This window comes from Scardinius erythrophthalmus (assembly GCF_964197995.2).
Source record: "Scardinius erythrophthalmus genome assembly, chromosome: 10".
Taxonomy (NCBI): Eukaryota; Metazoa; Chordata; class Actinopteri; order Cypriniformes; family Leuciscidae; genus Scardinius; species Scardinius erythrophthalmus.
In genome coordinates this window covers 10370390-10397837 of record NC_138230.1, presented here as the reverse complement: position 1 = coordinate 10397837, position 27448 = coordinate 10370390, and the positions used below count along the sequence as shown (strand labels likewise).

The following is a 27448-nucleotide window of genomic DNA, read 5'->3' as shown; positions in this document are numbered from 1 at the left end:
ACTGCTCATAGTTATAATGAGAACTGTAGCGTCCTTCCCTGGACTCATAGCTTCGTCGTGGGGCCTGGTGCTTGGTGCGTACTGGCTCGGGAGAATCATATCTGGTTGATTCCCTGTAGTCCTTTGTCTCTCTGCTGTAGTCATGATGCCTGTCAAAGGACCGTTGTGGTGGTGTCTCCCTGTCCCGGAAGTAGACTGATTTGTACTGGGTTGAAGCACCTCCATAATCCAGCCCTTCTCGGTAAAGTCTATCTCTGGCAGTTACAGTACGTGGCTCTGGATGGGAACTGCTGGGCTCCACTTTGGCTCTGAGCTGCTCGTTCTGTATTTTTAATTCCTCCGTTGCTGCTAGGAGATCTTCCCTTTCACGCTCAAGTATTTGGCACTCCCTTCTCCACTCATCTGCAGAAGATTCCCATTTATCAGTGACTGACCATCGCGCTGGGCTGTGATGCAGCTGACTTTCTGGGGATGTAGAGCGTGAATCAGGTCTGCTGTGGTCCTCTTCGTCTAGTCGCTCTCTGGACTGTGACTCAGAAGACTTCTTGGTTTGAGATCTGGTCGGGAGATCAGACAAGTCATAATCTTGCAAGTAGTTAGGGAGGGACCGCTGCCTCCTGGATCGTGCACTAGACTCTTTATCCGAGGTGGTAGACATCTTGCTCCGCTGCAGGCTCTGGATCCGGCTCGAAGGACCACTTTGTACAGAAGAGGACTGGCTTCTTTGATTAAGATAGTTTGTGGATCGTTAGGTAGAGCTCACAGCGGGTGATCGGTCAGAATCACGCAAGATTTCTTCATTGGAAGTATTTATTGAATTTACAACTGCATGATTGAATATGTATATTGATGTGTGGTTTTGTAAAGACGCACACAGAATAAAGCAGTTGTATCAAGGCAGGTTGTAAGTCCGTACGGTTAGCGTACACTACCGGCAAAAGTCTCTGACAGAATGCTACCCACGTGCAGCGATCCTGAGTCAACTTGTGATTGGCTAAGAATCCAGGTGAAGCAAGGCGTCTTCCAGTAGGAGAGAGAGAGTCACAGTAAAGTGTGTGATGCTTAGTGGCCACAAGGGGGCCTTTTTTACAATGAAACTCCTCTTAATGTGTTTGTCAGGTTTTGGAGAAGGGAAGTACGTGTCGTTTGAGGATCGTCAGTGGCATCAGTCGTGTTTTAAGTGTTCTGAGTGTTCGGTGTCTCTGGTCGACGCTGGATTCTTCCCTGACGGGACAAAGATTCTCTGCAAAAACTGCAATGCCAAATAATTCAAAACTGCTTCTGTAGATGTGCTGAAGAACAGAGCGCTGTGTGATAGACACACATTTATGAAACGTTTGACATCATTTATACATTTAAAGTTTAGGTGTTACATTCTCCCAAATCTGTATGTTAAAAATCTCTAATCTAGAACGACACATTTGATTGGGTAAATGCATTTTATAGTTTAAATGATAAACTCAAATCATTTGAACCGAACGTGTTTCGTGCTTAAGTGACTCATAGTTTTGATTTTACGTTTGAGTAATTTTCCATGTGTTTGCATTAACATCAGGCCTTTAAATTCCCTCCAACAGCAACATTCCTCAATGAAACTTACATCTGTACAAAACACACACTGAGTGTTAATATGTGAGGTGTGTGTTCAGCGAGACAGGATTGAATCATGTAATGATGGTTTAGAATCTGGACAGAAAATGTTGTTTGTAAACAGTGAATTTTACAGTGCACTATTTTAATGCACATGCATTGGTGTTTTATCCATTCATTTTTAATAATTCTCACAAGAAATATTCACATATTAATAATGATTTAACAGATGGCTTCCTATTTGTGTTGCTTTCAAAAGAATACTTTTAACTTTGTTTTTAAATGTTTGATGTATTTTTAATTATGAATGGCTTCAGTAAAACTGATCCTGCTGTCGTTTCCTTTCATAAAATATTTGTTACATAAAACAACACCTTTCAAATATCATTTCAGGTTAAGTCAAATTATGTTTTCACTTTAAAAACAAATAAAAGATAAGACATCTGATAAGATATTATGTCTTGTTTTCTGGGGATATAAATCAAAATTAATTGTTTTGTTGTTTAAAAAAAAAGCAACATTATCTACCAGTGGAGTAAGAAAAATAATCTGAATTCAGACAGAAACAAGATTATTTTTCATACCGCATTGGCAGATAATGTTGCTTGTTTTAAGAATTACAGGTTTCTCACTGCAGACTTTCCACACACATCCAGTGGAAAAGATGGACTGATGGAGACACTGAGTTATTTAAAAGTTAAGGTATGTGTCTCTGTGATAATGAGGTTTAATGCTGATAATGCAGCTTGGTTTGACATTTTATTAATGATTATCAGATACATTGTAAGTACAAATAGACCTACTTTACATAAAAAGTTCCAGAAACAAAAATAAGAGGAATAAAAACATCACAAAGCAGAAAAAATCTTTTCAAACCCCTTTATAAATATAACCTGTAACCATTGGTTTCAGAAATTCTCATGACTCTTCCATTAGATGCAGTCGACTCTGTTTATGGAAATATGAAAATTGTGTCTTTGTCCCAGGAGAGACTCCGGGTCCATTAAAGCCGTTCTCTGGGGTCTTTGGTTTCATCTTGTGTCCTAAACCTCAGTGGACAGAACATTTGTCCTGCCGTCTCTGTTAAAACCATCAGAACTAAACAATCACTCGATCCATCATGTGTTAAATACTGCAACACACACTCAATACACAAACAGTGCATTAAAATGTGGATCCAATATCATCTATTATTGAGTATGCAGGCATCATTATTAATCATAATCAGTACTAAAGATACACAATCAAAATCTTTTTACCAGACATAGCACTCACAAACTAAACAACTAAACACTAAACAAATTAAATTGAAATGATTTTTTTTTAAATAACATGATATTTCCAGGTTTTCCATGACTGTGTGAACCTCATTATATTATCTGTATTTTATGATTTGAAACTATATAGCGCCACCTAGTGAACATTATCTACAGTAATGCTGTAGCACAGAGAATCTTAAAGGGATAGTTCAAACAAAAAATGAAGATTCATGATTTACTCGCTCCAAACCTTTTTTCCAAAAGAAACCAAGTTTCTTTACTGTGACTGGTTTACTTTAAAGAGATAAAGTTTTCAACTCTTTCTCTCAGGACAGAATATGTGACTAGCTTTCTATAATTTTATATTTTCACTATCTACTGTAAAACATAAGCTGTGCTCAATTTGCATACAGATCAAAATACATGAAACATAAATAGCTATATCTATCTCTATAGATAGATAGATAGATAGATAGATAGATAGATAGATAGATAGATAGATAGTATAAGTATGTATGAAGAGAAGGAAAATATTTTTATAAGGTTTCATTTTATAAGATACTCTTTTATAAGGTTTTATATTTGTATCTCTGCTTCATATCAGCGCCATCAGATATTTTAAAGGTCCTATATTTCATTTAAAAATGTACTCAACTGTATCAGTAAAAAAAAAAAACATTTAAATGAATCTATCTGATGTGTGTTTACATTGGTCTGTAATTGCTTTATTTGCAATTATAGCTAGAAATTATTGATTTTAACAAGGAAAAATTAATGATGAAAAAATAGAAAAGCATGTTTAGATTTTTAATTATATCCGTAAGTTTCATTGAGTATTTATTATTAGGGTTGTAAATTCATTTATTGTGTTTGACAGGTGTGATGATCAGTGGAGTTGAGTTTATACCTCCATCATTAAGGCCCGGGCCAAACAATGGATAGAGTTTCCCAAAGAAATACTGATCAGTGAAAGAGTAGATATGAGAGCTGGACTCCACATCATAAAAGGAGACCAGACCCCCCTCATAATCCACAAACACACCGACCCGCTGCGGCTTCACTCTCACACACAGAGAGACACGAGAATCACCACAGGCTTTATATTCATTCTCATTCCTCAGATACACAATCCAGTGTCCATTATTGGGAGTCACTGTGATCTGTCCCTTCCTGTTAATGGATTCTCTGACCACTCCTAAATCCCATTTAGTCTTTCCCTTCACCTGCACCTCAAAATAAAATCTCCCTGAGGAGAATCCCTCCTTTCCCAGGACATTTAAACTTCTATCAAATCTCTGTGGGTTGTCTGGGAGTTTCTGTATAATGTCTCCTTGTCTCACTTGTTTTCCATCATCAGACAGGATGAGATATGGATTAGCTGTATCAGGATCCAGAGTCACATCCACTGAGAAAACAGACAATATAAATCACAACAATTAAATACAGATATTAGTGATTACTGACACTTTGTGACGATGATAATAACATTTATAATATGTAGGCTAATCAGTGTTTAATCATACTGTCGGTCAGTGATGAAGCTGTGAGTATCTGAATGTAATCTAGTGTAGTGCAGACAGCACACTGTACCTGCATACTGCTGTATACACTTCAGTTCTGTAGAGACACATGAAAAAATTGAACGAATTGTGTACAACATCATGTTTTATCTGATCAATGTTTCTCTGCTGATATTTAGAGAATCCCTGAACTCCTATTGTGTTTGAGCTCGAAATATTCCTCCTTTTTAGAACATCTTTGGGGATGTTTTGTGAAACATTTCATGAAATTATTATTTTAGATATTGTTATGCCTAATGTTTATGGAAGTAAAATAATCTCAAATGTTTTTGAAACAAAAAGCCTGTTGAATTGCACTACTTGAAAAATAATAGGCATTGCATTAACCATGCTTGCATTTTAATGCATTGTATTTTTAGGGCTTGCATTTTTATGGGCTGAAATTCAACATGGTTGAATATTTAAGCTGTGAATATTTCAATTAAAAACATTTCAAACACATTTTCATTATTAAAAATTCAATAATCCATATTCACCTTTCATATTTCACTTCCAAAATATTCAAACTGTTTAAAAATACAACCTATAATATTCAACAGGCAATTTTCGGTCCATTTTATTTCGCTTCCACAAATTCGCTTCCACAAATTCAGTGGTTCAAATTCGACAGTAAATTCAACGGAACTGCAGGAAAAGCAATAGATTATCGAGCATACAATCCATCTGCTGTTAGTCAATCCCACCAGCAGGTGGTGCAAAAGCGCGTGTTGTTGACGAAGACCAGCAACTGTTAGAGCAAGCCATTCATTCATTAAACTCATTTAACAGCAATGTAAGTGTATTTGTGATTATTATGACGGCGGTTGTATGTTAAATTCAGTGTCTTCACGGTTACTTTCCCTGTGTAGCCTACAATCATCTTTCTCTACCGTGAACAAGATTATAATGTTATTCCCCGATGCGGATACGCAGATCCAATGTTACATTTTTGAGGTTGACGTATATTTCTCTTGGTTGTTTAGTTGCCTTAACTTTATATTGTGGCGATGTGCTGCATGCAAGCTATTAGGGTTTCCCTCAAAACGTCAGGATTCCCCAGCTGGACATATACAACGCTTAACGTAGCTTAATGGACTAATTGTGATATAAAATACCAAACTCGCAGGCAAGCAGATGGACTCAGAATAACGCACAAAGTTTAATGCTTATGGCTTACAGCTTATGACATATCAATTCATATCAATTCTAATTTTCTGTGATTTTGAATTTGGGGTTTTCATAAGCTGTAAGCCATAATCATCAAAATTATAACAAATAAAGGCTTGACACTTATCAATTTTTTTATTTCTTATTTTCTTAAAAAACTCAATCTTGCCTAGGGCAACCAAAGGGCTAGAGCCGGCCCAGGCTGAGCATTTCCCAGTGATAGACTGGCATAAAGTTGGCTTGACGTTGGACATTCGCACATTTAGGGACCGTCTCTAAAGTGTATACTACTTTGGTATACACGTTTCTAACTTCAATAGCATTTGAATAGAACGACTTACACGTTTCTAACTTCAATAGCATTTGAATAGAACGACTTACAGTCATAAAACCAACTGTAAAGTGTTCATGTGGTGCCAGCCATAATGCGCACCCTTTGGATTTTTGATATTTATTCAAATAAATTAAAGTTTGCTATTGAAGTTAGAAACGTACATGCCAATGTTGTATGCAACTTTTGAGACGGTCCCTAAATGTGCGAATGTCCAAATGTCAAGCCAATTTTACATTTAGGCTACATTTAGTCATTTATTTAGCAGACGCTTTTATCCAAAGCGATTTACAGTTAAATTAACAATAGGAGGACAACAATATGCAAGTACTATGACTCTTCCCAGTTTAAGCTAATGCAACGTACTACTCTCTCTCTCTCTCTCTCTCTCTCTCCACACACACACACACACACACACACACACACACACACACACACACACACACATATGTGTGTGTGTGTGTGTGTGTGTGTGTGTGGAGAGAGAGAGAGAAGAGAAAAGAAAGTGTTAATGATCAAGTGTTGATTTTATGCCAGTATATCACGAAACGCTCTGCATGAAACTTTGCGCGTTACGTTCATATTCTTAGTCCATAGTAGCCTACAGCCTACATCCCCATAAAGGTGTGAGTTTGGTCTTTCATATCACTGTATTAGTCCATAGCGTTTTGCCCCGACGGAAGGGGAATCCTTGAGTGTGAGGTATTGAGGGAAACTATATGTAGGCTACAAAATGTAACAATGAAGTTATTGAATGAAACATAAACACAGCTTTTGTGTCTTTATCATCTTTTCCGCATATATATACTGATACGGGTAATCATTTTCATTTTATGAATGAATGGCTTGCTCTAACTGTTGCTGGTCTTCGTCAACAACACGCGCTTTTGCACCACCTGCTGGTGGGATTGACTAACAGCAGATGGATAGTATGCTCGATAATCTATTGCTTTTCCTGCAGTTCCGTTGAATTTACTGTCGAATTTGAACCACTGAATTTGTGGAAGCGAATTTGTGGAAGCGAAATAAAATGGACCGAAAATTGCCTGTTGAATATTATTGGTTGTATTTTTAAACAGTTTGAATATTTTGGAAGTGAAATATGAAAGGTGAATATGGATTATGGAATTTTTAATAATGAAAATGTGTTTGAAATGTTTTTAATTGAAATATTCACAGCTTAAATATTCAACCATGTTGAATTTCAGCCCATAAAAATGCAAGCCCTAAAAATACAATGCATTAAAATGCAAGCATGGTTAATGCAATGCCTATTATTTTTCAAGTAGTGCAATTCAACAGGCTTTTTGTTTCAAAAACATTTGAGATTATTTTACTTCCATAAATGTTATCCATCTCAGTTTTGGAGTGTATTAGTGTTGTGGTTATTCAGCAAAGACAAAACTATAAAAAATAATCTTTAAGAAAATTAAAATGAAAGCCCAGCACTGTAAAGCTGTTTGAACTACAGGTCAGAAATATTCCAATAAAAAAGAACAAATTTGCATCTTAAATTCATGATTTTAGACACATAATCAAAACATTTAGATGAAACAGCTGAAAAGACCAAAAGAAAATGGCAGAAAATGAATGTTTCTTTCTGTTGTTTCTCATCTAAAAGTTTTCACAGATTTACTAAAGCCTCAAGGTTCTGGTTACAGTGATGAAGCTTCTAGTACAAGATGAATTAACTGCATGTTTCCTGAAATTTGAGATGAATATGACCTGCTCTCTACTGTGATCAGGGCTTGACATTAACTTTTTTGCTCACTAGCCAATGTGGCTAGTGGTTTTCCAAAGTTACTAGCCACACAGCATTTTTACTAGCCACATTTTTGTTGTTGTGAAATTACCTGATAAAAGTTGACTATGGCTTGCTTACATGAACTAGATTTACAACCCTTTTAAATGTAAACCCACTGTGCCTGCCTAATGTGTTTTCTCTCTAAATTAATGTTCCACATACTGTATTTAATATAATAGCCGAATGTCAAATAAAGCTGTTCTCATCTCCTATCTTTTTTTTGTCTGACAAGAATGAGTAGCTATTATATAGTGAATGACAAAATATTTTATAGGCCTGGGGAAAATGATCTGAATTGAGAGAGTTCGGGAACCGGATGAACTAAAGCTCTGTGATAGTGCGTATTACAAGTAATAAGCACAAGAATTAAACCAAATTCTTTAAATATAAAACAAAAGAAAAGCAGATAAGTGATAAGTCCGTGGAAAAACACTAGCCTACTCAGTCATGTCTGTCAGCAGCCGTGCGCTCAACAGATGAACGTGCTGCTGCTCCTCTCATTCACTGAACAAGGTAGACGCAGCTAAAGAGAGTGACGGCGGGGAGAAAGCAAGACTTCGCGCTCGCAGGACAGTATATTGGCAACATTTGAAGGTTACTGAGGTTTGTCCCAAAAGTCGCTAGATTTGACGCTAGTCGCTTTTTTTAAAAAATGTCGCTAAAGGGGTCTGATAAGTCGCTAAGTTGGCAACACTGACACAACGTAACTCAGTGCAGCTAGCTGTCTCTTCATTTCTGTGTTGTCGGTCACTAGCGCGCAAGGCAACAATGTCACACTGCAATATGGCTTATTTCAGATGCCTTTTGAAAAGACTACTATTCAACCCGCCTAAGTGGCTAGTTGGAGTGACTGTGTTACCCGCCACGAGCAAAATCCACCCGCATTTGGCAGGTGTTAATGTCAAGCCCTGACTGTGATGATAATGAGACACAAACACATGATCACACACTTCTCTTATTTCAGCTTTAACAGACTCATTCTTCATTACTGATATTAAAAGATGATAAATATATGTATCTGTACGGTGTATTTGATATTGCTGTACCAGTTAGCGCGAGTTTCTCCTGTAGAGAGTCCTGCAGTTTAGTCAGAGCTCTCCACAGAGTCTCCAGACTCTCATCAGTCTTCACACTGATCTCAGACCAGTTCCTGGTGTTTCTAGAGCTGCACGGGGATGAGTAAATCTACAGCAGGAGAGAGGAGAAATCCTTCAGCATGGGGAGTGTTATGGTGTCATATACTGCATTATCATTGATCAGAGAGATGTTGACTGACCTGTAGGAGGTGGAGGTGATCTTCAGTGTGTGAGAGCTGCTCCAGCTCAGTGTTTCTCATCTTTAGCTCAGTGATCTCCTGCTCCAGCTCTTCAATGAGCTCTTCCTCCTGTTTCTCTGCTGCTTTCTGCTGCTCCTCCATCATCTCCAGCAGTTCAGTCTGACATAAAAAACACATGAACTTCACATGTGCAAAAACTCATGTGGTCACATGTGACCACATGCACGTGTGATTTTGCACATGTGAAATTTAACATGTAAAACGTGATTTGCACATGTGAAATATGTGGATCACATGTGTTTTGCACATGTGATTTTGCACATGTGAAATTTAACATGTAAAAACGTGATTTGCACATGTGAAATATGTGGATCACATGTGAAACATGTGTTTTGCACATGGGAAATGTGTGCTTTTGGAACATTTACACATGTGATTACATGTGAAACACATGTGAAACCCATGTGATCACATGTGAAACCCATGTGAAACCCATGTGATCACATGTGAAACGTAAAATTTCCATGTGAAACCTATAATCACATGTGAAACCTATAATCACATGTGAAACCCATGAGATCACATGTGAAACCCATGAGATCACATGTGAAACCCATGAGATCACATGTGAAACCCATGAGATCACATGTGAAACCTATAATCACATGTGAAACCCATGAGATCACATGTGAAACCCATGAGATCACATGTGAAACCCATGAGATCACATGTGAAACCTATAATCACATGTGAAACCCATGAGATCACATGTGAAACCTATAATCACATGTGAAACCCATGAGATCACATGTGAAACCTATGAGATCACATGTGAAACCTATAATCACATGTGAAATCCATGAGATCACATGTGAAACCTATGAGATCACATGTGAAACCTATAATCACATGTGAAACGTAAAATTCCCATGCGAGACCCGTGGAATAACATTTGAAACCCATCAACAATCTATGTTAAACCTACACCCCTTGTAAACCTGCAACTTCATGTGAAACCCATGTAAAATCATTAAGCAATATACCACAGAAAACAGTAGGCCTACCATGTTCTTTTGTAGGGCCTATAGCCATGTTTCCGAACATTAAAACAAATAATTCAAATTGAGCTTTTATTTCATTTCAAAATATGCAATACAAATTTAATGTTTAAAACAAAGCAAAACCAAATTAAAATTATACATAAAAAAAAGCCTCTAAAACGATGATGTATAAGGGCGTGTGTGTGTTGTGTGTTTGTGAATGTGTGTTGTCTCAGTCCTCTGTCTCCTTCAGCAGGCATCCTGTTTTGGGATAGAAAAACAATCAAAGATTAGGGCAGTGCAAACACTATCAGTCTATCCTGATAAACTAAAATTTTCTTTCTTTTCTTTCTGGATTTCAGGATTGTATCTGCTAATGCCAAGTGATGACTGGTCTATGTATATTGGCTGTAGCCAAATATATAAACAAGCAGATCCTACAGCATGCCCTCTAGAAGGTTCTAAGGATTACACATTTATTAGTATCTTTGTAGGTTGGTTGGTGTTTTAACGGCATGCCAGCCAAGGTTCCTTGGCATGTAAGTTGAAATGCTATAAAAGAGCAATAAAAAAAAAAACAACGTATATAAGGTCTTTAAAGTTTCCTTTGGATAAAAACATTAAAATGGAGTTAGTGTCATCGGTATCTTAGCAATACCCAATCCTGTGCCCAATTATCAAGCATTTCTGAAGATCTTAATGAGTTGGTTCAATAAGTTCATAATGAGTTCATAATCGCATTAAGAACATGGATGTAAACGTGCTCTTATTCCCTAAAAGTGAAAGCAAAATGGTCCTAACTTTTGGCATCTGTCTCTTCATAAAAGTCTGCGTGAATCGGAAGTTGCAACCGACTTTATTTCAGTGTTGTGACGCATTTCCAAATGAAACAGAATATTGAACAGAGGGCAGGGTTTTTGCTTTAGCGCTCCTCCTCTCCATCTCTGCTCATAGCAGGCTAACAGTTGGAAGGGAGGGTTAAGGATGTTCAAACCCAACTCGTCAAACAGACGTCATCAGAGAAGGGACGCCATTCCAGGGCGAAAGCAAATTTTCAGATTTTGATTAATGATTACCACGACAAACAATTTGTTTTCTGTGTATTAACTTAAACGGATTAATTGTTCACCTCAAGACAAAGTAATGTGCGCTAACAAAGTAAATAGGGTCCATTTTGATTTCATGATATACATTTTCTTTTAAGGTGGTTTTTGAAGCTGCTTTTGATTTTCACAGATGACTTGTTTGCTGTGTTCGGATCTAAAGACCGTTAGCTATTAAGCCTATTTATTTTTAGTGATGTTATTATTATTATTATTATTATTATTATTATTATTATTAATAATTTGTAATTGTATTGTTATTAGTCAGTCATTAAATGTTTTGTGAATATGCTATGGAAACAAAAAATGCTGGCGAACAGCAATATCGTTTTCATCTTGGCTTAAACAACTGTATAAGAGTGATGGGTCTTTTTTATAAAAAGCACTATTGACAATTTGTGAATAGATCACAAAATAGACTGAGGAATAGACTGATGTTGGATCATCTGAAGATTACCTTTCTGCTCGTCTCCTCAGATCTTTTAACTTTTGTGCCATGCAGACCTTGATCTCAGTGCCTCCGATGTGTCTTTTTGACATGGTCTGTAAGAAATGAGATTGATAACATTGAAATTTAAAAAAAAAGTTTGAAATGCCAAAGAGGGCCTAAATAATCCAATAATCTATACTGTGTAAAAAAGATGTCAATGATTCATCAAAAAGTGCAAAAGTATTATTTTCATTAGAGTAATGAAAAATTGGAGACTTTTTAAATTGGAGACGTGAAAAAGAACATTTTTGTGTGCTAAAGGAGTCATGAAATGGATAATCAAAATATTCTTGATATTTACACATTTAAGAGGTGAGATTAGAAAATGATCACATTTACAAACATTGGACATTTTTAGCGCAAAACACCTCACAAACTTTATGAACTCCAGGAACAAAATATAAAATACTGAAACGGCATTTAAAGCGTCAACGATTGTACAGTGAAGTGACAACGTGACATTAGGGGTGTCGAAATGAATCGTTTCAACGATGCATCGCGATGCAAACGAGGGCGATTCGGTATCGGTATAGTAATAGACATAACCGATTATAATGTACTGACACTTTTCTGACGTCATTTGTCGCGTACGTGCTTTGTCGCGGTAGCACTGAGGGAGGTGAGACACGAGTGTAAACGCAGCCATAGTGTACCTTTAATTAAAGTTGTATATTATTTCCATGAGGATAAAGATGTTTATGTCAGTGAGTGGTCAGTGTGAAACAAAGCAAAAGGCGATACATGTATGAATGATCAAATTAAAATTGTTCACCCAAACATCAAAATTTTGTCATCACTTACTCACCCTCAAGCTTTTCCAAACCTCTTTTTTGTTTAACAGAAGAAAGAAACTCATACAGGTTTGTAACAACTTGAGGGTGAATTTTTGGGTGCACATTTCTTGAAATTACCCTTCTTATTAATTTTGATCACAAAACTCACAAGGAGAATTTTTTTTTTTTTTGCAAAATGCAGTACAGGTGGAACTGTAAAACTGAAATGCTTGCCCTCTTGCATTTGAAAGTTTAATTTTCGCAAACGCCTTATCTCCTTTTCCTTGGTTTTTCAGCCTCTCCACAAGCTCCTTTACATCATTTTTGTAGTCTCTCTATCAGTGTAGAAAGAGGAGAGGTATACAAGAGAAAGAAAATAGATAAAGCTACTTGAAGTGCTGAAGAACTTTCTAGAATCTTGTAATTATGAAAATATATCTGTTATCTGTTGCTCAGATAGAGACAACTAATGAATTGTGAATTTTGTTTTCTCTCACCATGTACTGCCTATTTGGTGACATATGTATGAAAAATACACTTTTGCCAAATACTCCCCTCTTCAGTTACAAATTGTTCGCAATGCATTAAAACAGATCCTTTTAAATCCTGTGGAGTTTGTCTACTATGTTTGCGATTTTTGTGCGTTTTAAAAGTTGATAATATATTTGTTTCAAATGTACAGTTTGCAAAAGGGCATGTTACAGTCTCATGTTGCTTTAGATGGCTAAACTATGTCTTTTCCTCACAGATGTCACTGAACTCACAAACTGAACAACTGAATGTAGAAAACTCTCTTGCTTTTTTTTTTTTCAGAGTGAAATCTTGCCAGATGAGTCTTTAACGCACCTTTGGTTTTGAATGTATGTAAATGCAGTGAAGTGTTCTGGTCACGTGCCAGTGTTTTAGTAGATATTGCTGTAGTGTAGGAGAATTGACTGGCTTTTTGTCAGAAAACTTGCAATGACGACAGAGCATCACTTTGGCCACACCCTGATGGAGAAATAAAAGTACAATTGATCACAAAAAATAAAAGTACAATTGATCACAAAATAATAATAATAATTTGACGCTTATAAAATAATTTAACATAACTATATTAGTTAGGCCTGTTTCCTTAAATTTGTGATGAAACCGGAGTTGCAACCAATTTTCCTTCTGTTATTTAATGAGCTTTCTCACCTCACCTGTGTTTCCCACTTCTCTGGCAGCAGCTTTCTTCAGAAATGTTGACATTTTGGAGCTTTCCTCTGTTGTAGAGGGATTATTTGTGTTGCTGCTGAAATCACAGAACAATTTTTATCAATAGGCCTATTTGTTTCAGCAATTTTTAAGCACTCCATGTAAATGACGTCACCGATTAACAGTACGTTTACGTTAAATAAATTAGCTCACGTCCAAGCAAAATCTTTACAAAACTATCAAAACCTCTCATCTACACATAATATGTGATTAAAGGCCCAAACTTTCATAAACGCTCAAAAGCTCAAGCTATAAAGTTAACTGTTAGCTTAACTTACCTCTTCTGAAAACGGTTGAGATGCTAACGGATTTTTTCGAAGACACTAAACCATTTCTATAAAGTAAATATTCAACAGAAGCGTGTCAATTACAAGTAAGATAAGTGTCAAGAACAGTTGTGTGTATTATGTGTGTGATTTTAGAGGCTAAACTCACCTGAAAGCAGTGAAAACAACAGCGAGAGACGGAGTTTTGCTGACAGTTGCAGTAACGTTAGTGCGGTCCCGTGCCGTTTCCATGGCAACTCATCTCCGCTCCAGTGTTTGAACTTGAAGGCGGCTCGAGTGTTCACGCGCACGCACATTAAAACGCGTCAAAGTCACACAGCATTTACAAACATAAACATCTAGAATAAGAACCTTACTTGAATAAAAATCTCATTATTCAATCATGAATTTAAAACTCATTTTGAAGTTCTATGACCCATTCATAGGTGCAAATTACCACTACTGCACGTGATAGTATTAGTGGGACAATTGTGGCTTTTTTATAATTCCACATTTTTTTATTGTTGTTTTTACGAACACTCAAGCCCCATATTTCATTTGAACGCGTGCTAAAAATGCTCATAGGCAGTATTTTTTATACCACCAACACTTTGCTTTTGATATTGCTACAGCTATTAGGTCAGTTTCACCATTTTTTTTTTATTCTGTGCTTTCGGATTCTTTTTAAATGTAAACAAGTAATAAAAACTCAGTAAGTGTTTTAGCGCAATTTTCTCACGTCATGGGATCACAAAAACTAAGAGATAGTAAATGAAAGAGAAAATATAAAAATACACCAAATCGCACGAAAATAACACCCAAAACACACATAATTAAATCGTGCATTTATTAGAACTAGTTTCGGTGAAGAAATGTCACTTTCGCTTTGTTTATCAAGGCTGTCCAGAATCAGGAAGTGTACGTTGAATCACGTGTGATGATTGACAGCCGTGCAGCCGAATCATATTTCTCAGAGGTCAGATCTGAAGCAAATCAGGTAGGGGAGAGTGCGCTGTTTGAGCTATTCAGATGGTATAATTCAGTGGAAAATGAATAGGAATTGTATTCTGTATTGGCGAAATATTTTAGTAATATATGATAATTAATCAATATTTCAGACATCCCAACCTGCAAAAGTTCATTTCAGGGAGGTACCCCCCCCCCCCCCCCCCCCAAAAAAAAATATATTAAAGCATAATACAAAATTTCTATAGGCTATAGGCCTATGCATTTATTTGTTCATAATGTTACAATTTGTAGATTACTTTTACTATTTATAAGCTGCTTATACTATTCATGTAAACTGCTTTTATTTATATTCCATTGCAGCTTTAAACAGGTCTAAGGAATAGGCTAATATGCACATGAATTTAATGAAACTTGTTGAACTCACCTCAACATGTCTTTTACAATCATTTAACCCACCATGGGCAATGCTGAAGTCACTGTTACAAACTTTACAGCGTGCAAGACTATCATTATGTTTTACTCTTATAAGACAGGGGTACACTTTCATGTAGTCTGCCGTAAAATGTATCTTATACTTTCGTTTTTGCATGTTTTTTTGTGGCACTCTCCCGTTGCCATGGCGCTCCTGTTTCTAGATACACTGAACTGATAAATTCGGTTCGGGAGAAGCGATAAAACCCGCCCACACTGACAATTGATTGGTTGATTTACCGAAACAGGCCAATCAGATGCTCTCTATCTTACGTGCGCACACACGCACACACGCAAGGTCTCTCGCTCCCTCTCCCTCTCTGCTGTGCACGCGCGCTCTGGCTCGCTCGCTCTAGATTCCGGGAGATTTTAACTCATTTGCGGGTATCAGGGAGCCGCTATCAATATGCGGGAGACTCCCGGAACTTCCGGGAGACTTGGGATGTCTGATATTTCTCCAAATATACAACAATAGTTTTATAGGTGAAAAGGCAATATTTTTCTTATTTCCCTTCATATAAAGTTTGAATTAATTTTTGAAGCATAAAGGAAAGATTTTTGATCAATTCTTTTTTTCTAATATTATTTTAAATTTTAGAAGCTATCGATTGCAATTTGTTTCAACTCGATAGCTATTATGGTTGCCGAGAAATTTGCAAAAAAATGATTTTTTTCTGGAATTTCCAGGAAATCCAAAATCTTTTCCTGGATTTTTTTTGTGCGTTCCCGAGATTAGACCTTCCTTAACATAATGCCGAAAACCCGAAGTCTCTAGGTGGTCTGGTTGAGGAGTAGATAGAAGTGCAAGATTGGTGCGCACAGACAGAACAGAAATCATGAGTTAACAATCGCAATTTTGTCCGGTGGAAAATTGCGCTAAAAATAAATTAAAACAAATATATCCTACATTTATAAATTAAAGATGTCCTGTAAGCGCTCAGAAACACATGGACCGACTATCGGCTTGCCACTGGTGTGCCGACGGGTGCCCAGCCGCGGAAAACCGCTGGTGGCGTGCCACCCAAAAAACGCTGGCAGACCGACGGGATTTTCAGATTGGTCGGGTTGCCGATGGTGTGCCGCCGGAGGTCCGACCGTGTCAAACCGCTGACTTTGTGCCGCCCAAAAAACGCTGGTGGACCGCCAGGTCATTGTTAGCTGGGATGATTCACATTTTAAAAATGAACATGTGTTTTCCACATGTGCCACATGCTCCATTATGTTCACATGTGGTGACACGTTGTTCTCATGTGGTGAAACGTTGTTCACATGTGGTGACATGTTGTTCACATGTGGTGAAACGTTGTTCACATGTGGTGACATGTTGTTCACATGAGAACACATGTGATCACATGAGGTCACATGTAATCACATGTGGAAAACATGTGATAACATGTGAAATTCATGTGTTTTTTCTGTAAGACATCTCTCAATGGAGCGGATGAGATCAGTGAAGAGCTCCACACGAACGGCTTTCTCCTTCTCTGTGTTTCTCTGATCAACCAGGACAATCAACACATTATTAGCTGTATTGTGGGCATGATGCACAGTTCATATTACAGAGTACAGACATTAATTATGTAAGGCTGGTGCCAGTATGTCTGATCGACCCCTCGATGAAACAAAAGGCCCTCCTGAGAATTAACACTTGAACTATTTCCTGCATATGTAACAGAAACTTCCAAGATGCAGCACACAGTGCAGTTCACACTTCACACACAGTATCTCCCCTTCATCCCCCTCCTCCTCCTCACCAAAATACACTGAAAATCTATGCAATGTTAAGTATGTACAAGAAGTAACTATGCATGTTTGATATCATTTAAAGTGTCTCAGTGCGCCTGGTAAAATGGTCTCATTCTCCCAACCATAATGAAAAGCTAAAAGAAGTTATAAAATAATATGAGAAAAGTGATATGTCTCTAAAAGGTGTGTCCCTACCCCAGATCCTCCATTCAGACTATACCTCCTGTATGTAAAACAAGAACCCATTCAAGTACAAATTCTGATCTGTGAAAAATCTAATTATAATGACAGACACCACCATTTGGTAAGAATATTGAATTATCTGGGTATATAAGAAAAAGCTGCAGAAAAGTTCGGGGAGTCTGTAGGTTGACTTCCCACACAACCGCTGTGTAATTTTTGTTGCCAGGTATAATAATTTCTACAAATTCCTCTATTTCGGAATTGTTATGCTTAACTGATGATTTTATTCTTATGAATTGGATTTTGAATTATTGCTTCATTACCTGGTCAATAAATTGTAAGCGTTTGATTTTATTCTGAACGACTCTGAGACTTGTTTTTCCCAAATAGATTAACGGATTCGTATATTTCCACAAGGTTGCATCAGAGATTAGTAACGACTAATAACTGATATCAGAGAACAAGTGTGCTTGGATGGAGGAGACGAGTTTTTCCGTCTAGAATCAGCAGGTGGTGGTTGATCAATCTAGATCTGGATGCGTCTGATGACCTCTGTTCTAATTTAATGTTACTTTAGATAAGTGTACGTGGGACAAGCCACGAGCTTGGCCAAACAAAGCCATTTTTAACCCTCTGGGGTCTGGGCTGTTTTTGGGGCCCTTGAGATTTTCTGACATGCCCTGACATTTGTGCTTTTTTTAGTTGCTTATAAACATATTAATGGCAAATGTGTAAATTCACTCTATAAAGCAAAAACAGGGCTACCATAATATGTGAGCCACGTGTATGTACATGTTTTCATTTTTGAGAGAATAATGTTTATGCATGGTTATTGAAAAAACTAAAAACTAAAATTTCTGAAATAAGGCCACAAAACACATAGTAAATATGTGTCAATAAGACTTTTGACTAATGGATGTCCTCGCCTAGAGTTTTTTCTTCAAAATTATGTGAAAATAGTCTTGCTTTATCGTTCACATAAAACCATACATTGATTTAAATTGATGTAAAACAGGTTTTGCTTGGAAAGCCAATATGTGAGGGGGGCGTGAACAAGGAGTGGTTTACACCTTAGAATACAATGTCCCACCCACTCTGCATAATGACTCTGCATAATTAGCCATTCATTCAGGTGTGACACTGACTAAGCCACAATGCAAGGACAAAATATATATTTAGAAGAAGACTTATATTGACCATTTAAGATTTTGCTTACATCTATCTTGTAAATATGTTTTGCTATTTTATTAAAAAGGTTACAATTACAACAATAATTACAATTTCAACAATATTTTAAGTGTAAAAATATTTCTTTGTAAAAAAAAAATTATTATAGGCCTACATTTTATCTATGTATTCATTACTTTCATATTTCGCCTGACTGTAACGTTGTTTTCATGAAATATTAGGGCATATTGTTAATTTGCAGTTTAATACGTTGCTTATACAAATAGCCTACATTTTATTTCAGCATATTTCAGTCGATTTTTACTCATCTCAGCAATACAGTTTGCTGAAACATCATCATTCATTCACACAAGCGATTTAAATTTAAACTGTCTTTGCCAGCTGTGGTAAACAGCGCGCATCTCTGCCGTTCATTCATTCATAAACAGAAACCCACGTGAAGAAATTCACGTGAGAAGGAAAAAACTTACTAGTATTTCTCAGCTCGCTCCTCGATATACCCGCACTTCTGAGGGACATTTTCCATTATTAGGGCCCAAGCCCTGAAAGGGCGAAGGCCCTATTGTTTTCGGTAGGATTATTATTATTAGGGCCCAAGCCCTGAAAGGGCGAAGGCCCTATTGTTTTCGGTAGGATTATTTGTTATTATTAGGGCCCAAGCCCTGAAAGGGCGGAGGCCCTATTGTTTTCGTAAGGATTATTAGGGCCCAAGCCCTGAAAGGGCGGAGGCCCTATTGTTTTCGTAAGGATTATTTTTTTTTTTTCTTCATTATTTTTTTTTTTGCCTTTTTGCCACTTTTGGGGCCCTTAACATGCTCAAAAACTCTTGAAATTTTGCACACACGTCAGAACCCGCGGCCATCAGGGCCGGGCTGAAGCTGGTACCGGGGCGTGGCAGGGGGGCTCGACAGCGCCCCCTGGAATGGGGTCCGAAAACTTGGTCCATAAATCAAACACGCTTGCATGTAATAATATGAAACTCAGTACACATATAGATCTCATCGGGCCGAACAACTTTCGTGCTCTAAGTTTTACAAAAGCCCAACAGGAAGTCGGTTATTATACGTTGTTTGGAAAACGCATACAATGGAATGTGAAATACTCCTCCTAGGGATTTCATCCGATCGCCACCAAACTCGGTGAGAATAAAGTCAAGACATTGAGGATGAATTCTTGCGAACGGATTTTTGATATCTCAAACGGTTTGGCCGTGGCGAGGAAACAAATTTATGGCGAATAATGGGACACAGGAAGTGTGTTATAACTTCTGCATACATTAACTGATCTTGATGAAACTTCAGCAGTGTGTTTGTTGTAAGAGGCCGATCACATGGATTTGACTATTGTGAGTCAAAGTTATAGCGCCACCAACTTGCAGCAGGAAGTGTGTCACTTTCAAAATTCTTTGAATTCACCCTCTTAATTTTACCCGATTTGCTTCAAACTTTATGTGTATAATGTAGACACACGGCAGATGTAGACCTGTGAAAGAATTATTGATATCTTAGATACTGTTGCCGTGGCAACGCATCAAACTTTAATATTCTTTTCGGATGCGTTTGAGACTCTTAGCATGCTTGAAATTGGATGAAACTCGACAGATACATCACATTTATTAGCCAGTAGACATGTGAAAAGTTTCAGAAACGGGCGTGGCAGGGGGGCTCAACAGCGCCCCCTTGAACGGGGTCTGAAAACTTGGTCCATATATCAAACACGCTTGCATGAATTAATATGAAACTCGGTACACATATAGATCTCATCGGGCCGAACAACTTTCCCTCTGTCAAGTTTCACGCCAGCCCAACAGGAAGTCGGCTATTATGGGTTGTTTGGAAAACGCTTGCTGTGGAATGTGAACTACTCCTCCTAGAAAATTCATCCCATCCCCACCAAACTCGGTGTGCATGAAGTCAAGACATTGAGGATGCTAAATTGCGGACGGATTTTTGATATCTCAAACGGTTTGGCCGTGGCAAGGAAACGAATTTATGGCGAATAAGGGACACAGGAAGTGTGTTATAACTTCAGCATACATTATCTGATCTTGATGAAACTTCAGCAGTGTGTTCGTTGTAAGAGGCCGAACACAAGGATGTGACTATTGTGAGTCAAAGTTATAGCGCCACCAACTGGCAGCAGGAAGTGTGTCACTTTCAAAATGCTTTGAAATCACCCTCTTATTTTTACCCGATTTGCTTCAAACTTTATGTGTATAATGTAAACACACGGCAGATGTAGACCTGTGAAAGGATTTTTGATATCTTTAATACTGTTGTCGTGGCAACGCATCAAACTTTAATATTGTTTTTTGATGCTTTTGAGACTCTTAACATACTTGAAATTGAATGAAACTCGACAGACACATCACACTTATTAGCCCGTAGACTTGTGCAAAGTTTCAGAAACGGGCGTGGTGAGGGGCTCAGTAGCGCCACCTTTAGTCATAAATGGGGGGGGGTTAGTTTTATCAACAGCAACAAAACTTGGTATGTGTATTGTTCTCATCAAGACGGACAACTTTCTAATTTACATTAACGATCTCTGACCAACAGGAAAAGAGATATTTTGGTTTGAATGTGGATTTTCTGAAGAATTTTCTCTCCCTCTCTCTGTGTCTCTGTGTGTGTGAGGGGAGGGGGGGATTTGACTATTGCTTTTATATTGTTAATCAAGGTTTCAGGGGCTTTTGGGGTCCTTAACGTGCTCAAAAACTCTTGAAACTTTACACACAGGTCAGAACCCACGGCCATCAGTGCCGGGCTGAAGCTGGTACCCGGGCGTGGCAGGGGGCTCAACAGCGCCCCCTTGAACACGGTCTGAAAACTTGGTCCATATGTCAAACACACTTGCATGAATTAATATGAAACTCGGTACACATATAGATCTCATCGGGCCGAACAACTTCCGCAGTCTAAGTTATTAGCTCCGCCCAACAGGAAGTCAGCTATTATGGGTTGTTTGGAAAACGCTTGCTGTGGAATGTGAACTACTCCTCCTAGAGAATTCATCCAATCGCCACCAAACTCGGTGTGCATGAAGTCAAGACATTGAGGATGCTAAATTGCGGACGGATTTTTGATATCTCGAACGGTTTGGCCGTGGCGAGGAAACAAATTTATGGCGAGAAAAGAGAAACACGAAGTGTTATAACTTCTGCATACATTAACTGATCTTGATGAAACTTCAGCAGTGTGTTCATGGTAAGAGGCCGGTCAGATGGATGTAACTATTGTGAGTCAAAGTTATAGCGCCACCAACTGGTAGCAGGAAGTGTGTCACTTTCAAAATGCTTTTATCAAAAGTGGGGGGGTTACTTTTACCCACAGTTACAAAAATCAGTACGCATATTGGTCTCATCGAGCCGGACAACTTTCTAATTTACAGTCATTAGCTCCGAGCAACAGGAAGTCAGATATTTTGGTTTGAATGTGGATTTTTTGGATATGTCAGACTCTGAGTTTTTAGTTACTCCTCCTAAGTGGTTTATTTTATTCACACCAAACTTTTTCAACATGATAAAAAATACATTCAAGATTATATATATATATATATATATATATATAAATATAGCTGCGAGCAGCGATGAAGGGCCAAAGCCGGCGGCACCGCCACCCCGGTGCCTTTAGGTAACTAAAGGCATCGGGGTTGCGGTGCCACCGGCTTGGGCCCGTAATCGCTGCTCGCAGCTATATTTATATATATATATATATATTTTTTTTTTTTTTCTTCATTATTTTTTTTTTTGCCTTTTTGCCACTTTTGGGGCCCTTAACATGCTCAAAAACTCTTGAAATTTTGCACACACGTCAGAACCCGCGGCCATCAGGGCCGGGCTGAAGCTGGTACCGGGGCGTGGCAGGGGGGCTCGACAGCGCCCCCTGGAATGGGGTCCGAAAACTTGGTCCATAAATCAAACACGCTTGCATGTAATAATATGAAACTCAGTACACATATAGATCTCATCGGGCCGAACAACTTTCGTGCTCTAAGTTTTACAAAAGCCCAACAGGAAGTCGGTTATTATACGTTGTTTGGAAAACGCATACAATGGAATGTGAAATACTCCTCCTAGGGATTTCATCCGATCGCCACCAAACTCGGTGAGAATAAAGTCAAGACATTGAGGATGAATTCTTGCGAACGGATTTTTGATATCTCAAACGGTTTGGCCGTGGCGAGGAAACAAATTTATGGCGAATAATGGGACACAGGAAGTGTGTTATAACTTCTGCATACATTAACTGATCTTGATGAAACTTCAGCAGTGTGTTTGTTGTAAGAGGCCGATCACATGGATGTGACTATTGTGAGTCAAAGTTATAGCGCCACCAACTGGCAGCAGGAAGTGTGTCACTTTCAAAATTCTTTGAATTCACCCTCTTAATTTTACCCGATTTGCTTCAAACTTTATGTGTATAATGTAGACACACAGCAGATGTAGACCTGTGAAAGAATTATTGATATCTTAGATACTGTTGCCGTGGCAACGCATCAAACTTTAATATTCTTTTCGGATGCGTTTGAGACTCTTAGCATGCTTGAAATTGGATGAAACTCGACAGATACATCACATTTATTAGCCAGTAGACATGTGAAAAGTTTCAGAAACGGGCGTGGCAGGGGGGCTCAACAGCGCCCCCTTGAACGGGGTCTGAAAACTTGGTCCATATATCAAACACGCTTGCATGAATTAATATGAAACTCGGTACACATATAGATCTCATCGGGCCGAACAACTTTCCCTCTGTCAAGTTTCACGCCAGCCCAACAGGAAGTCGGCTATTATGGGTTGTTTGGAAAACGCTTGCTGTGGAATGTGAACTACTCCTCCTAGAAAATTCATCCCATCCCCACCAAACTCGGTGTGCATGAAGTCAAGACATTGAGGATGCTAAATTGCGGACGGATTTTTGATATCTCAAACGGTTTGGCCGTGGCAAGGAAACGAATTTATGGCGAATAAGGGACACAGGAAGTGTGTTATAACTTCAGCATACATTATCTGATCTTGATGAAACTTCAGCAGTGTGTTCGTTGTAAGAGGCCGAACACAAGGATGTGACTATTGTGAGTCAAAGTTATAGCGCCACCAACTGGCAGCAGGAAGTGTGTCACTTTCAAAATGCTTTGAAATCACCCTCTTATTTTTACCCGATTTGCTTCAAACTTTATGTGTATAATGTAAACACACGGCAGATGTAGACCTGTGAAAGGATTTTTGATATCTTTAATACTGTTGTCGTGGCAACGCATCAAACTTTAATATTGTTTTTTGATGCTTTTGAGACTCTTAACATACTTGAAATTGAATGAAACTCGACAGACACATCACACTTATTAGCCCGTAGACTTGTGCAAAGTTTCAGAAACGGGCGTGGTGAGGGGCTCAGTAGCGCCACCTTTAGTCATAAATGGGGGGGGTTAGTTTTATCAACAGCAACAAAACTTGGTATGTGTATTGTTCTCATCAAGACGGACAACTTTCTAATTTACATTAACGATCTCTGACCAACAGGAAAAGAGATATTTTGGTTTGAATGTGGATTTTCTGAAGAATTTTCTCTCCCTCTCTCTGTGTCTCTGTGTGTGTGAGGGGAGGGGGGGATTTGACTATTGCTTTTATATTGTTAATCAAGGTTTCAGGGGCTTTTGGGGTCCTTAACGTGCTCAAAAACTCTTGAAACTTTACACACAGGTCAGAACCCACGGCCATCAGTGCCGGGCTGAAGCTGGTACCCGGGCGTGGCAGGGGGCTCAACAGCGCCCCCTTGAACACGGTCTGAAAACTTGGTCCATATGTCAAACACACTTGCATGAATTAATATGAAACTCGGTACACATATAGATCTCATCGGGCCGAACAACTTCCGCAGTCTAAGTTATTAGCTCCGCCCAACAGGAAGTCAGCTATTATGGGTTGTTTGGAAAACGCTTGCTGTGGAATGTGAACTACTCCTCCTAGAGAATTCATCCAATCGCCACCAAACTCGGTGTGCATGAAGTCAAGACATTGAGGATGCTAAATTGCGGACGGATTTTTGATATCTCGAACGGTTTGGCCGTGGCAAGGAAACAAATTTATGGCGAGAAAAGAGAAACACGAAGTGTTATAACTTCTGCATACATTAACTGATCTTGATGAAACTTCAGCAGTGTGTTCATGGTAAGAGGCCGGTCAGATGGATGTAACTATTGTGAGTCAAAGTTATAGCGCCACCAACTGGTAGCAGGAAGTGTGTCACTTTCAAAATGCTTTTATCAAAAGTGGGGGGGTTACTTTTACCCACAGTTACAAAAATCAGTACGCATATTGGTCTCATCGAGCCGGACAACTTTCTAATTTACAGTCATTAGCTCCGAGCAACAGGAAGTCAGATATTTTGGTTTGAATGTGGATTTTTTGGATATGTCAGACTCTGAGTTTTTAGTTACTCCTCCTAAGTGGTTTATTTTATTCACACCAAACTTTTTCAACATGATAAAAAATACATTCAAGATTATATATATATATATATATATATATATATATAAATATAGCTGCGAGCAGCGATGAAGGGCCAAAGCCGGCGGCACCGCCACCCCGGTGCCTTTAGGTAACTAAAGGCATCGGGGTTGCGGTGCCACCGGCTTGGGCCCGTAATCGCTGCTCGCAGCTATATTTATTATTATTATTTTTTCCTACTTCTCGGGCACTTTTGGGGCCCTTAACATGCTCAAAAACTCTTGAAACTTTGCACACGGGTCAGAATCCGCGGCCATCAGAGCCGGGCTGAAGCTGGTACCCGGGCGTGGCAGGGGGGCTCAACAGCGCCCCCTGGAACGGGGTCCGAAAACTTGGTCCATATATCAAACACGCTTATATGAAATAATATGAAACTCGGTACACATATAGATCTCATCGGGCCGAACAACTTCCACACTCTATGTTATTAGCTCCGCCCAACAGGAAGTCAGCTATTATGGGTTGTTTGAAAAATGCATCCTCTGGAATTTGAAATACTCCTCCTAGAGAATTCACCCGATAACCACCAAACTCGGTGTGCATGAAGTCAAGACATTGAGGATGAAAAATTGCCAGGGGATTTTTGATATCTCGAACGGTTTGGCCGTGGCGAGGAAACAAATTTATGGCGAGAAAAGAGAAACAGGAAGTGTGTTATAACTTCTGCATACATTGACTGATCTTGATGAAACTTCCGCAGTGTGTTCGATGTAAGATGCCGATCACATGGATGTGACTATTGTGAGTGAAAGTTATAGCGCCACCAACTGGCAGCAGAAAGTGTGTCACTTTCAAAATGCTTTGAAATCACCCTCTTATTTTTACCCGATTTGCTTCAAACTTTATGTGTATAATGTAGACACACAGCAGATGTAGACCTGTGAAAGGTTTATTGATATCTTAAATACTGTTGCCGTGGCAACGCATCAAACTTTAATATTCTTTTCAGATGCTTTTGAGACTCTTAACATACTTGAAATTGGATGAAACTCGACAGACACATCACATTTATTAGCCAGTAGACATGTGCAAAGTTTCAGAAACGGGCGTGGTGAGGGGCTCAGTAGCGCCACCTTTAGTCAAAAATGGGGGCTTAGTTTTAAGTAGAGTCACAAAAATCGTTATGTATATTGTTCTCATCAAGCCGGACAACTTTCTAATTTATAGTCATAAGCTGTGAACAACAGGAAGTGAGATATTTTGGTTTGAATGTGATTTTTTGAAGAATTCTCTCCCTCTCTCTCTCTGCCTCTGCGTCTCTGTGTGTGTGAGGGGTGGGGGGATTTGTCTTTTGAGTGAGATTTGTTTAAAATTCCTGTTTTTCAAGGTTTCAGGGGCTTTTGGGGCCTTTAACGTGCTCGAAAACTCTTGAAACTTTGCACACAGGTCAGAAACCGCGGCCATCAGGGCCGGGCTGAAGCTGGTACCCGGGCGTGGCAGGGGGGCTCAACAGCGCCCCCTGGAACGGGATCCGAACACTTGTCCATAAATCAAACACACTTGCATGTAATGATATGAAACTCGGTACACATATAGATCTCATCGGGCCGAACAACTTTCGTGCTCTAAGTTTTACGCCAGCCCAACAGGAAGTCGGCAATTATGGGTTGTTTGGAGAACGCTTGCTGTGGAATTTGAAACACTTCTCCTAGAGAATTAATTAAATCGCCACCAAATTCGGTGTGCATGAAGTCAAGACATTGAGGATGCTAAATTGCGGACGGATTTTTGATATCTCAAACGGTTTGGCCGTGGCGAGGACATGAATTTATGGCGAGAAAAGAGAAACACAAAGTGTTATAACTTCTGCACACATTAACTGATCTTGATGAAACTTCAGCAGTGTGTTCGTGGTAAGAGGCCGATCAGATGGATGTGACTATTGTGAGTCAAAGTTATAGCGCCACCAACTGGCAGCAGGAAGTGTGTCATTTTCAAAATGTTTTTGACAAAAGTGGGGGGGTTAGTTTTACCCACAATTACAAAAATCAGTACATATATTGGTCTCATCGAGCCGGACAACTTTCTAATTTACAGTTATTAGCTCTGACCAACAGGAAGTCAGATATTTTGGTTTGAATGTGGATTTATTTGCAAATTCAGCCTCTGCATTTTTACCCACTCCTGCTAAGTGGTTTATTTTATTCACACCAAACTTTTTCAACATGATGAAAATACATTAAAGATGCTAAATTGTGAACGGATATTGAATATCTCAAACGGTTTTGATATGGCGAGGGATTAAAATAATGTCATAAAAGGAATCAGAAAACATCTCATATCTTTAAAATATTTAATTATACACCATTTATTTTTATATAAAATTATACAAATATCAGAACTAAACCGAAACAGAACTAGTTTTGGGTTTATTCAGTTTTTTCAATTCAAGAATTATGTACAAGTTTAAAATCAGCCAGAATGCGCTATTTAGTAAAAAAAAAAACGTCATACATAGGGCTATACTGCCCTCTTGTGTTCAAAATCAG

At 38.5% G+C, this 27448-nt stretch overlaps 1 protein-coding gene across 1 annotated transcript in view; it reads right to left on the bottom strand.

Moving 5' to 3' along the window:
• Window positions 1-2338: 2338 nt before the first annotated feature.
• The window catches only part of LOC308697118 (E3 ubiquitin-protein ligase TRIM39-like), an 85020-nt gene continuing 59910 nt past the window's right edge, over window positions 2339-27448 (bottom strand). Inside the window, exons 4-7 of the mRNA XM_081376226.1 lie at window positions 8987-9145; window positions 8757-8895; window positions 4440-4466; window positions 2339-4254 (exon numbers count right to left, since the gene is read on the bottom strand). Coding sequence (XP_081232352.1) covers window positions 3707-4254; window positions 4440-4466; window positions 8757-8895; window positions 8987-9145 — 873 coding nt within the window. The 3' untranslated portion in view covers window positions 2339-3706. The remainder of the gene's footprint in view (window positions 4255-4439; window positions 4467-8756; window positions 8896-8986; window positions 9146-27448) is intronic.